This window comes from Dromaius novaehollandiae, chromosome 1 (assembly GCF_036370855.1).
Source record: "Dromaius novaehollandiae isolate bDroNov1 chromosome 1, bDroNov1.hap1, whole genome shotgun sequence".
NCBI lineage: Eukaryota > Metazoa > Chordata > Aves > Casuariiformes > Dromaiidae > Dromaius > Dromaius novaehollandiae.
This window is the reverse complement of record NC_088098.1, coordinates 175,325,394-175,338,256: the sequence shown is the minus strand read 5'-3', so window position 1 is coordinate 175,338,256 and position 12,863 is coordinate 175,325,394. Positions and strand designations below refer to the sequence as shown.

The window sequence follows — 12,863 nt, the reverse complement described above, 5'->3', positions numbered from 1 at the left end:
GGCGCGGCCGTCGCCTTGGTGAGGGCGTCGCCCCGCCCCGCCCGCCTGGAGGTGGTGAGGACTGCGCATGCGCCGCAGGGTCTGGGGCGGCTGGCGGAGGTGAGTGGTCGGCGGGGGCGGCGCGGCCGTTGGTCCCGCTCGTGCCCCTGCTGTGACGGTGCGCGCGGGGGGCCCTGGGGGCTGTGTGCCGTTACCGACCGACCGACCGGTCCGCGCGCCCCTTTCCCTCCGCTGAGGCGGGTGCAGCGCCCTCCGGGGCGTACTGAGGAACTCCTGCGGCTGTTTCCCTTGGCAGCGGGAGCGGGGAGCTGCCCTGCGGAGGCGGCAGCGTCCTGGGACATCCCTCCCGGCATTACCCCTCCTGGGGCGGTCTCCGCTGCCCTCAGGGCCGGGCCACCCAGCCGCCTCCGGGCACAGTGTCCACTTCCTCTGTAGGTCTTGAAACGCGAGTTGGGCCGTGAATCTTTAGAAATAGATAAAAGCTGTGCTCTACACCAAGCAGTGGTAAAAGTGAGGGTCGCTGTTAGTCATCTCGCTTACAGTGCTTTTAGAAGGTACTGGCAAGCTGACCTGGCAAGGATAATGGGAGCTACTTGTATAAACAAATGAAGGCAAGCATCAAAGTGTGCCTTTAGTCTTTTTTTTTTTTTAAGCTAGTATTGTCAGCCCTGTATTGGAAGTGCTCTCACGTTGTATGTCTCATATGGGCCTCAGTAGTTCTCAGTGTGTATTCTTCTGACGATGCAAAAGGCAGGAGTGCATCTAAATTTGACTATGAAATCTTGCTAGCAAGCGTGGTTCACACCAGTGTTTAGCTTATTGCAATTAAAACCTTTGTTAGTGAAGTTATTTAGGAAGTGCCAGAAGTAGAGTCCTCAGAAAACTGCTGTCTTTAAGGCTTCTTAAAATGTTTTTTCCTAAGTGAATAATAAAAAAAGACTTACACAATGCTGATAGGTTTTGCTTACTGGTCTTGCTTAATTGGTTAAGAATTTTCATAATGCTTTACTGCTGTTCACTCAGTTTTGATTTTTGCAGCTCAGTGTTCAGGGGGCTCATCTCAAAGTATAACCAGAAAAAACCCTTTGCAAATCGTGAAAGAAAATGTCACATAAAAACGCTAAAGTAATCAGGAAAGTAAACATCTCTAGCTCCTTGGAGTCTGAAGACATTAGCTTAGAGACCACAATACCAACTGATGATGTTTCCTCCTCCGAAGAGAGGGAAGGTACTGTTAAAATCACTAAGCAGCTTATTGAACGGAAGGAGTTGCTCCATAATCTTCAGCTGCTTAAAATAGAATTATCTCAGAAAAACTTGATGATTGACAACTTGAAAGTAGAATATCTGACCAAGGTAAGAAATGTAATGTGTCATTCTTGACATAATCTTTTTTTGGTGTCTGGTGCTTCTAAAATGCTGTACAAACTTTAGTTCCCCAAAGGGTATCTTTGAATTGCATATGGGGCATCCTATTCTCTCTCTCTCTCTCCTTTTTTTTTTTTTTAATGGAAATAAAAAGCTAATGGAGGAAACAAAAACACAGAAGACTTTGTGGTCTTGTCCAAGGTGTTACACTTATAAACGGAAGAGATGGGATTGAATAGGAGTCTAGCTTTTACTTTTCTAAAACAGGAAAAAGACCTGATTTCTTACTGAAATGATAAATGGTTCTGAGCCTGATATGAGAAACTTAATGGGTTGTTAACCTGAATTAGAGGAATGCTAGACAAAGTCATCTGAATGCTATTTAGTGGCCTATTAGTGAAGAGATGGCTAGAAGATAATGGCATGCTAATAGCAGGAGGTTCTGTTGTATCTAATTTCAGTTAAGATGCATGAAAATGAGAAAGGTGTAAAAGCATTGCCATGTTTGTGTGCAGGCCACATTTAAAACCTCCTGTAGCTAATCATAGTTTGCGCTGGCCTGTCACTCTAAACTTAAGCCTAGTTTGAAATTGGTTGAACTAGTAGCTATTTGGCTGAAAAAGATCTAATTGGAGAGAAGTTTTTTTATTACGAGTTCATTAGGGCAAAGTCCATACCGTGTTTTATGAAGCCTTAGCGTATTTAGAGGTATTGTTGAACAATCATGTTATTGTATTTTTCAGCTCATGGGGCCCTCCATTTTTTTTAATTATTTGATAAAAGCAATGAGATTAGGCATTTTAAAAGAAAATTTTAACAAGATAACTTTTAATTTTATATTTATATTCTTTATATTTAGATTGAAGAGCTAGAAGAGAAGCTTAATGATGCAATCCATCAAAAGCAGCTATTGTCTTTACGACTGGATAGCCAGCTGGCATTACAGCAAGAAGATGCTAGGTATGACAAAAGTAAAACAACAACAACAATAATCAGCTTTAATATGTTATTGACATGAATTAATATTAAATCACATTAATAAAATGTGATGATTATGAACTACTGGAATAAAATTACTCTTGCAGATTATATTGATATTTCCATTCTAAACTTCTAGCTTGTGGCTAAATTTGAATTCAGCACTCACTTGGCTGAAGTTTGTGCATTTGTTTTCTTTTTATTAATGCCTGGATTCAAAATCTGTTTGAAACTTAGAGTAAGAATTTTCTTAAAAGCAGTGAAGAGCACAAAGAGTAGATGGAGAGGGAAGACTCTCCTTCAATTTAAACTGAACTTTTAATAACTCTACAGCCTGGCAGATGAGTTGAGAAAGGTAAATAGATAAAGTTTAGCAGGCACTTTCACTTCCAATGAGGATTGTTTATTGGTCAGAAATGCTTTATGTTGCTCAGGTAGAAACTGATTTTTCTTCTTAATGTTCTGAAATATTCTGAACTGGATCAAAACTGAAAATTGCCTAGCTAGCAGGCTCCTTCAAATTATTTCATTAATTGTTTTAACACTGTAATAGGATTGTAGAGCGAGAGCACTATTTAATAGTCTCATGTTACAGTAGAGGACACACCAGCTTAAAGGATGTGACTAATTCAAATTCGTATTCTATAGTAAGCCTGGAATAGTTACAGTTATAGCTAAGTCTTTCAGCTAAGAGCAACTGACTGTCAGAGGAATGTCTCTAATTCTGTATCCTTAGTTGTACCAGGGTGTAATTTCATATTTGCCTATATTTGAATTATCTGGGGAGTACTGAGTAGAAAAGTACTATCCAATGTGCAGAATACTATCAAAATTGATAGATATAGAAAGGTTGAACTATATTCCTTTTCTAAATCCTTTCACTAGTTGTCTTGCCTGTCTGTTACTTCAGTTTCCATCCCTGTTTAACAGAATTTTACCCTGTGTGTAGAAAATGTCCTTGTGTGACTGCTTTGGAGACTTGTAGGGTTCTCTTTATTTTGTTTTTTAAATAGTGGGGCAGACATTGTCCTGTAGTACTAACAGAGTTAATATTTTGAATATTACTTTTTAAATAATCTCAATGCCATTGCTTTTTTTGAAGAACAACTAAATTTGAATGAATATTTTCAAGAATTAGAGCTAAAACCTCCAAAAAGAGTAGGTCAGTCACTCTTGGTTTAAAAAACAAACAAAAAAATGAAATGTCTCTAAGTGAACATGTGTTTTCTCTTGCTGTATAATACCTTGTCACAATAATGACAGTTAAGTGTAGGGTTTTTTTTAAAAGAACCCCAACTTTGTGTATCATGCTGAGTAGAAGTAGAGAATGAAGGGATGCGTGTGGAATAGATAGTAAGCGTGCCTGTACTGAAACTTGAGTGGCAAGACAGAAGTGGAAGTTAACTTTGCTTTATTTGGTGATTTACTAGTTTCCTGGGGTTTGTATGGTTTTTCAGCAAGAAGATTAAGCTTTTAATGGATAAATTAACACTAAATTAAAGTCAGCACATCTGGGGATTAATTGTCACTCCTCAGGTGCCAGTCAGCTTGGTGTTGTCAGTGACTTTGGGCTATAGTAAAGCAAAACTTGACTGTGATGCTTTTGGCCTCTTATATGGAGTTTGACACTAGTGACTGTAACTGTGGTGGTATATGCTGTTGGGCTAATCTCCCTCTGTAAATAGTCTCCCTGTGTAAATGGCTCTCTTGCCAAGATGCTGTGAAGGTTTATCACTTGTATTAAACACTACTTCATGTCTTCTATTTTCAAATCAATCTTAAAGAAAACATCAGGCTCTAATGAAACAAGAAATGGAAACCATTTTATTGAGACAGAAACAACTAGAGGAAACAAATCACCAGTTAAGGGAGAGGGCAGGAGATATTCGTCGCAGCTTGCGAGACTTGGAATTAACAGATGACTGCTATGAGAAGCTAAAGTCTCTTCCAGAAGACCAGCTTTCTATTCCTGAATATGTTTCTGTGAGTATTGTTTTGTGTCAGTTTAAAATGTAACTGTAAAGTGCTTTTTATTTAAAATCAAAGGGACAAAGCTGTAGAACTCAATCCAAACTTCTAGAATTCTTGTTCTCCCCTAGCTGGAAGTGAAGGACACGTTTTCAGATGTGGCTATGAATCAGTCCTTTATGACTGGATTCCAGTAAAGAGCTTTCTAATTCTAGGCTCTGATGTCTTAGTAGAACAACTGTTGATGTATTTTTAAGAGGGTGAAACAAATGGGATGTTTCAGTTAAATGGTGGGCAATGAAACGCTGATGATGTGAAATACAGCCAACTGAAAATAAGGGTTTAAAATTCAAGATTTGCCAGAAGCACAAGTCAAGATGGTTCTTGCAAAGACTCCTTCCTTTCTCTCATGTTTTTTATTTGGCTCTTTCCTATTTCTGACTACCTGCAGGGAATAAAGTACACATTAATTCTTATTTTCTTGATTTGAGAAGCTTGTTAATTACACCTCATGGGAAGATTGGTGAGGGGAGGGCTCAACTTTGAATAAAAATACAGTGCCTTCACAGATTGCAGGGCATGCCTGGCACATCCTGACTCCATTCTGAGAATGGAGAGAAGGATTTAGACACTTAAAGATGCCTCAGCTCAACAGAGTATTAGTGCTGTCCTTATCTATAGAGCTAGCTATTAAGGGAGCTGTAATTCGTATAATGTTCAAAGGCTTAGTGCATTTGTTGAGGTATAAATATTATGAGTGCGAGTGCTCTTTTCCTGGATGAAAGCCATAGTATACTGTACTGTAGATATGTACAGGAAAGTGAAATTTATCATCCTTATCGAAAGGGAGAAATTTTGGGGAATCTTTTTAAAAGTTTCGAGACTCAGACTTTGAAAGTACTTGGAAAAATTTTAGGGCCGAGTCATAAAACAGGAATGCCTAGCTTGGGACCTATCAGGTTATTACTCCCGAGCTGTTCACTCTATCCCCTGCCCTCTGCACAGGTATTTGAGCTGTTCATCACTGACTCCTGCACCCACCACTGTTGACAAAGCAGACTTTTAACACAAACTGGAATCCATGATGAGTAGCTTGAAATTGGTGTGGGGGAAGCTTCAGCACTTTAGGAGTTGATTCATGAGTGGTTCGGAAGCCTTTGTAACAAGGCAGGACAGCTAGCAGGTAACCTTGCCAGCTGCTTTAAGTGTAAGTGAAGCTGTTGCAGCTCAGTGCACTTAGATTGGATTGTGAGTAGAAAGGAGTTTGAAAAAAGATGTTAAGCAAGGGTGGTCTGCTGCTACCTATAATCTACCTTTCTTTTCCTCTTGCATTCAACCAGTCAATGCTACTTTTATCTCTGACCCAAACTGCGCTTTGCTACTTATCTGTTCAGTGATGCGCATTTCCTCCCCTACATGTATGCATGTCACTTTCTTCCATTGAAGAAGCTTCTTTTTGGTAAATTAAACTTTTCCAGGAGAAGAAATGATAGAGGTGGACTCTCTTCTTTCAACTTCTTTTGCTGACAGCATCAGTGTGAATACAGACACTAGGAGGCTACAAAGCTGTTCTGCATATCCTGTCTACGCATCCACTTGGCTTTTGAAGACCAGGCAAAGGACTTTTAGGAAAAAACTAATTTGCTTTGCTTTCCTAAAGAGGAACTGTGCATTTTTCAGGCAGTGCTAATACTGGGGTAAACTTCTCTTTGGCAAGGAAGAGTTCCATTTAGGAAACGTTTGAGCAAGGAATTTCCAGACTTAAATTGGGGGCGAGGGAAGAGTTTTCATCTTTATCAGAGTTAAAATACTGCCTTTTATCCTTCAAGTAAATGTATATATAATGCTTACATTTTATTTGAAAGCCAGTATACCAGACTAAGTACAGGAAGTATTTTAATACAGATTTCTATGTATAAGGATATTGCAAGTTTAAAATACTAGAATTATAACAAATGTGAGATGTTTTTCAGCTTTTCTTCCACAAAGGGGTGCTATGGTAACAGATTAGAGAAAAGACTAAACAATGTTTATTGTGGATGATGAAAGAAAAATGATCTCTTAAGTATCTTTCCCTTAAAAATGTAATTTTATTTTGAACTTACATATATAAAGCATGCATTTATGAAAATGCTTTTAAAAACAATATGTAAAGTTTCAAATTACACGATGCCACTGACCTAGTAGAAATTGGTTGCTTGGCAGCTGAATCTCTGAACATATTCAGTGGAGCTGTAAGCCTCTTGTTTGCTCTCCTGTAGAATATTCTACATCTACCTTTTGGTTTATTTAACCAATTCAGTCTTCAGAAACGTCTCAATTTTTTATTCAATTTTGAGTAAGCTAAAAATAAGTAAATCTTGCTGTCTTTTTCTGATCCCCAAAGAAAATGAGTTGTTAAAAGTGATATCTACTAATTCTATTAGTTTTAATCACCATGTCTTTCAGTGACATGATTTTGTGAACAATAGCTCATTCTCTTTTTTAAGAAGGTAATTAAATGAAGCTATATGAAATTAGCTGATTCAAATAACAGAAGTCAAGTTAAAATTCTTTCTCCGCCCTCCACGCCTCCCATCCATTGTCAACTTCACTCTAGTTTTCATCAAAATGTAGTGGGCATATGCTAAGATGTTTATAAAAATCACCTAGAAAACCGTGACTTTTTTCCTTATAGTATATCTATGTAAATTCATAATTTTTAGGATATGTAATTGACCCTTAAATCCCACCTCAGTTTTTTTTCCTGTATTGACTTGGCAAGTGGCAATATGTGCTTCATCTGCTGAGTTACACAAATGCTTATGGCCCAGCAAGCAAGCCAAATAACAGACGAGTTGAATTTGTGCTACAGCCTTCCCCTCAGTTGCTACATTAGTTTGCAGTTTTTCTTACCATGGATTGAGGTTTTTCTTGGGAAGGCTGTGCATATGTGTATCCTTGATATCTGTATCCCCTCTGTCATCTACGTTTGAAGCTGAGTAATCGGTTGTAGTTATTGGGGTTTGGGAGGTAAAGAGACTGCCTGGTGGCTAGTGGTGTAAGTCAGATGTCCTAAGCAATTCTGATTAAAATATAAAACCTTTAGGGAAAAGCTACATGTAGTTAAAAAAGCTTTAAACAGTTACCAGCTGGAGAGAATCAACCTTACTGTTTCAGGAAAAAGAACTCTACAATTTCTTGTGACCACTGTTTGACAAAAAGTTAAGAGGGTTTGACTGAAATCAAACTACTCAGTTTCAGAAGTAATCAGATAAGTTATAAAAGAATCTAGATATAAGAAAACTGTACTCAGCAGAAGCTATAGTTAGAGATTTGTTATACTTACTCGTTGTATTGCATGTGCATTTCTGAAGTTTTTTTTTTTTTTTTTAAGCAAGTAGATGCCTGCTATAGTTCAAGAGTAAGCAGGCATGCCAACAGACTTTTTTTCTTCCACACAAATAACATTGTGTGAACTTGTAATAAGGTTGAACATTTTCGGGGCGGGGGGGGGGGAGGAGAGTTGGAAAGAATCAGCAAAAATAGGTTGACTGTTTAGTTTCATGCAAACCCATTAGAAACAATGTGATTTCATAGATATAGGTGAAAAAACTCAAATATTTATGGAATGGAATACTGCAAGAAAAATAGTAACACATTTTAGTCAGTAATATATAGTAATGTAGATAATACACAGTTGGTTCACTTCTCAGAACAGAAATGTAATTTATAGTTTGTTTAAACAGTAGTATCTCAGTGGAAATTGTAATTTGGTACTCTCAGAACATGAACAAAAAAGTTATCCCATCTTATCTTGGTCTTACTGTATTCTAGTTTCAAAAAACCTATCACTTATGTCCTTACTTTTATTCATTTTATGAGTAAACTTAGACACCATGGATGAGTATCCCTTGTTGCCATCTTAATTTTTTTTAAGATAACTGTGCTTTAGGAAAGCTTGTATTTTTTTGTTAAAAGCTAGGTTATAAATGTAAAAGTATATTCTATTTTAGCTTATGTTTGTCTTGCATCTGAAAGTAAGAATGAAAAATAGATCTTGCACAACAAATTCAAGCAAGTGTAATCCTCAAAGAACACAGTGTCTAGAAAAACTAGAGAGGAAGAATAACACCATACTACTTACTAGAAGATCTTACTCTTTTGCCTTAGTACTTATCTTTTAGTAGTATTTTAGTAGTATTGCATGCTTGGCTTATTGTGTGAAGCAAACTACACTGCTATTTACACGTCAAATTTCCATGTTTTCTAGAATTGTATGTTGTCAGTTATAAACAATATACTTGGACACTTTTCTTTGTCTGCTGCTGTTTACAGTTGGCACAACAGAGACTCTCCTTTCTGCATGGAACTATAGTATTAGATTGCTCTTGAATACTTTTTATCTGTTTTTTTTTTTTTTTGCTTGTATTCCTTTTTTATCATATATCAAACAATATGTGAGTGATGAGGAAGCAAGTGGCAGTCTTCACATGAAGAAAATGCCTAATTGTCAATTTTTCTCACTCTCCAAAATAAACATTTCAAGTTATCAAATTAATCTGGGAGTAATAATCTGGAATAGTGTGTATATTGAAAAAGCTCTTTCCTCTGTCTCTTTTTCCTGTTTTTTACTGCTAACTCTATTTTTACTATAGCATTTACTAATATTTATTCTTGTTTAGTAGAAATGTGCTTGAAAAGTTTGATGTATGATGTCTGAGACTATGCCTCTGATTGTGCTGGGGAAGAGGGTGACTTTAGTATTAATATATATGTATTATATAGATTTAAAATCCTTTTGCAAGACTCTAAGCTGCTGAATATTTATCTGTTTATCCTGGCATTATCTGTGTATCTGGGGAGCTTTTTACCTACAAAATGCATTATGGGAGAGGCCTCAAGTAGTAATTGAAATTTAGGGGCCTGCCCTCTTTTGGAATGGAATAGAATCAACAGTCCCAAGCTCTGTTTTGGTGGTAGCGTAAACTGATTGAGTCTGAGTTGCTGCAGACCTTCCCCTTTCTGTCTTCAGTTGTGGGGTTTTGCCACTTTCTTGGCATTACAGCTGGCATTATGTTGTAGTGAGCTGGTTTAGACAACTGGTTGTTGTCTGTTGTCTGTTAGACAATCTGTCTAACAGATTCTTTTGAGGTCATTTGGGTTAGGTTTAGGTAGGGTATAGTTCCAGAGAACCCGAGACCAAAGGTTTCAAGTTGGATGCCTCAGAATGCAATTCACAGCAACCAAATATATTATCAGCTTAGTTACATGATGCACCTGAACCTATATAACAACATGTTATGCTTGGGGGGGGAAGAAGGGTGTTTTACTCCCTCCCGGCTATATGTTACCTCCATTTCCTTTGCTTGCTTTGGCACTTCTCTGGAGGAAAAGGGAGCAGATTTAACATGCTGAACTGAAGGAAACAAAACTAATCTCTCTCTCCATTGCTCACACCCCCCCAAAAATGCATGTTGGTTGTAGGTGGGTTAGCAAGTTGGTTTACTGCTAATCAGATAGGCTCTAGAATTAAAACAAGGAAGAGGAAGGGACCATATGAATGCTTACATCAGTTGTGTGTGTGGTGTGTGCTTTTTTGTTTGTTTTTTGTTTTTTTAAATCGGGCAGCCTGACGGGAAGCTGCCATAGTTGAACAGATTTGTGCATCTTTACCTGTATTTCTCTTTTTCATTAGCTGCTAAACACAGATCAGTGTTTCTTAGCTGCTTTGTCAAAGGCTGAAGAAAGCTATTGTCTTTGCTTTAAACAATCCAAAAAAGGTTATCAATATGAACTAAAAATTGTTTGTAAATTATTGCCATAGAATGAAGTTGACTTGTTGGCGATTGTAATCGTGCAACTTTGTTGGTCTCAGTTTTTGAATATATGTTTTGTTCTTTTAGATTCGATTCTATGAAGTAGTGCATTTGCTAAGAAAAGAACTAAATGATCTACAGGTGAAAAAGGAAAGCCTAATGGAAGAACTAAATGGATACAAGTCCCAGCTGAAGTGTTTGACAGAGGTGTGTGTGCTTTAATTATCTCAACTGAAAAAAAAAAAGAGTGAATATTTCTTCAGCAGAAATTTATACTCCAAATCATTACTGGATACATATATAATTTTTCTGGAACAGGAAAAATTTAAGTTTTTGGGGTGGTGGGGGAGTGCTATCTACTATATATGCTACCCTGCATGATTTGCTGATGAGATTGCTACTGATTTAAGATAGACTCATACCAGCCATCTCCTGCTTTTTGAGGGCAAACTTCAAGGGAGTGAAGGTGAGGCAGGAGATCCCTCTATGAATAGTTGAAGACACAATGACTGGTGTAGGTTTCTGGAGATGATGGTGTCTTGTTGATAATTTACCTCACCTTTTGTTATAACAATGTATAAACACTTTTTAGAATTCTTTTTATGTTTTAATTATTTCTCTTTATTTCTTTTAGGGATTTTTATCTTATCTAAATACATTTAATTTTTCTTTTCAGAGTAAAGAAGTTGAAAGAGATAGTATACTGAGAATTTTGTTTAAGATATTTACCAATATTTATTCCATCCTAACTCATATATAAAAATACAGCTAGGATGTTGATTAGTTTTTTAGGTCAATTTTGCAGAAATCTGGAATTCCAGTAAGTACGTCGAGTAGTTGAAACTCTTACCTAAATCATGGTTGACAAGGGATTAGATGCCACTGTCATTTTACTATTTCTGAAATTCTTATTTGGTTACTACATCTTTCTTCCTTGAAATTTATTTATGGAATAATCAGGTGTAAAAAGACTAATTTATACAGAGTTATCTTGTGAAATTCTTAGTATTTGCATTTCTTTTTGATCAAATTCAGCCAAGAAAAAAGTAGTTGTCAATAAAATACCATGCTTTTATATACTTCAGTATTTTCTGTCTTCGTCTTTGATCGTAACAGAGCTTAATTTAATGATACAACTTTGATTTATGTAAGCGCTTTCCTTCCTTGTATGTCTAATGTGCTCTGACTTAAAAGTCTACAAATCCTCCTATAGAATTGTAAGATTTGAGTGACATCAATTTTTAATAATAATTTTAATAATTTTTGCTGCAGCAGTTTAACAGGAGAGTAGATAATAATTAATCACTTTGTTTGGTACATTGATGTTCCTTTCCTGTTTGAATTTCTGTAGTTTTGTTCCTTCCTAACACATGGTGGCAGTATTGACCTTTCCAACTGAATTATTCTTAAAAGCGCTGTGGATTTGAAACTTTTCTGTTGATGAAAGCAGCAGAATGTTGCCCATATTGAATTGTGGTGGTTGTTTGGTATTCCATTTGCATAGTTATGCTTAAATTGAGTGATTAGTGAGAATGAATACCACTTTTTTTTTTTTAAACAAGAAATCCAGGTATTGAAATGTCACAAGTAAAAAAGGGCTTACAGTTAGTAATGACGATGGGTCTTTAGAATTCTAAAGTTTCAGATAAGATCACTTACTATGATTGTTCTATATGTACTTTCTAGTTAAAACAAACAAAACTGTCTTCTCCTGTTATGTGTAGAGAGATCATGTTTTGGGTGTTGAATGAAATGTGACCTGATATGCAGTATTTTGTGTATGGGCAGATTTATGCATCTGTGTTTCACTTCTAGCAATTTCGCATTTGACCTAATGACCTGATGAGATTACTGTTACAAGGTACCACAGGTTGTTTCTGATAATAATGTAAAAGGAGCATCATCAATGAGTAAGAGTACTTTAGCATCTTTAATGTACTTAATATACTAAAGCTAATATAAACAAGCATCCCTTGCAGCTTACTAAGAAATGGTTTCGATTTGTGCTGTTGGTGTGACTTATTCACTTGAGCTCCTTTGGTAAACTCAGGCTTTCCTATGAGGAAGATCATCAGTGGGAAATAAAGTTCAATTTTATTCATAGTCTTATTTAACCTCCCATATCCTCCTTCTTTTTTGTGATATTTTAAACATATTCTTCCATCTATTTGAAATGTAGTTGCTGAAGTCTCTCGTTTGCCTACGATTAAATAAATACTGTGTTCTTCTTTGAATCCTTCTGCTGGTTCTCTATCCAATATTCCTTAAAATTTAAGCTTTCTCTAATAGTATTTCTGTTCGCTATATAACTTATCAACAAAGTGTGTTTATTCTAGGTTTAAGAATTCTTTTTTAATATTGTTAAATGATTTATTCTTCCTTTTTATTTCTATATTGCTATCAAGTACAAATAACACTAGCACCACCCTCTTTGGAGATAAAATACTATAACTCAACTTTCTTCTATGTTAATGTATCACCAGGAACTTCCCAGAAGCAAAACCAACTTCTGATGAGGGAGTTGCCTTACTGGACATCGGTATACTATTTTCAGAGTTATTTGGTTCAAAAGTGGTTAGAGCCTTCCCTCAGATACAATTTACTTTTTTTTTTTTTTTTTTTTTTTTAATCCCTCTGTCAAGGCTAAGAGAGTCAGAGAAGGCAATTCTGCGTTCCTGTATAGGAGGCATGGTTCTAGATGAAGTATTACTTTATTTTGGCTGTAAGTTGCTTGCTGATATCTCTTCCCAG

General features: G+C 36.6%; 1 protein-coding gene across 2 annotated transcripts in view; it reads left to right on the top strand.

Annotated features, from left to right (window-relative positions):
- Positions 1-3: 3 nt before the first annotated feature.
- PIBF1 (progesterone immunomodulatory binding factor 1) overlaps positions 4-12,863 on the top strand; it is a 131,542-nt gene continuing 118,682 nt past the window's right edge. For both annotated transcript variants that reach the window (XM_064504766.1, XM_064504765.1), the window contains exons 1-5: positions 4-99; positions 1,039-1,356; positions 2,228-2,328; positions 4,131-4,329; positions 10,200-10,319. In XM_064504766.1, the coding sequence (XP_064360836.1) occupies positions 1,105-1,356; positions 2,228-2,328; positions 4,131-4,329; positions 10,200-10,319 (672 nt within the window). In that variant the 5' untranslated portion in view covers positions 4-99; positions 1,039-1,104. The remainder of the gene's footprint in view (positions 100-1,038; positions 1,357-2,227; positions 2,329-4,130; positions 4,330-10,199; positions 10,320-12,863) is intronic.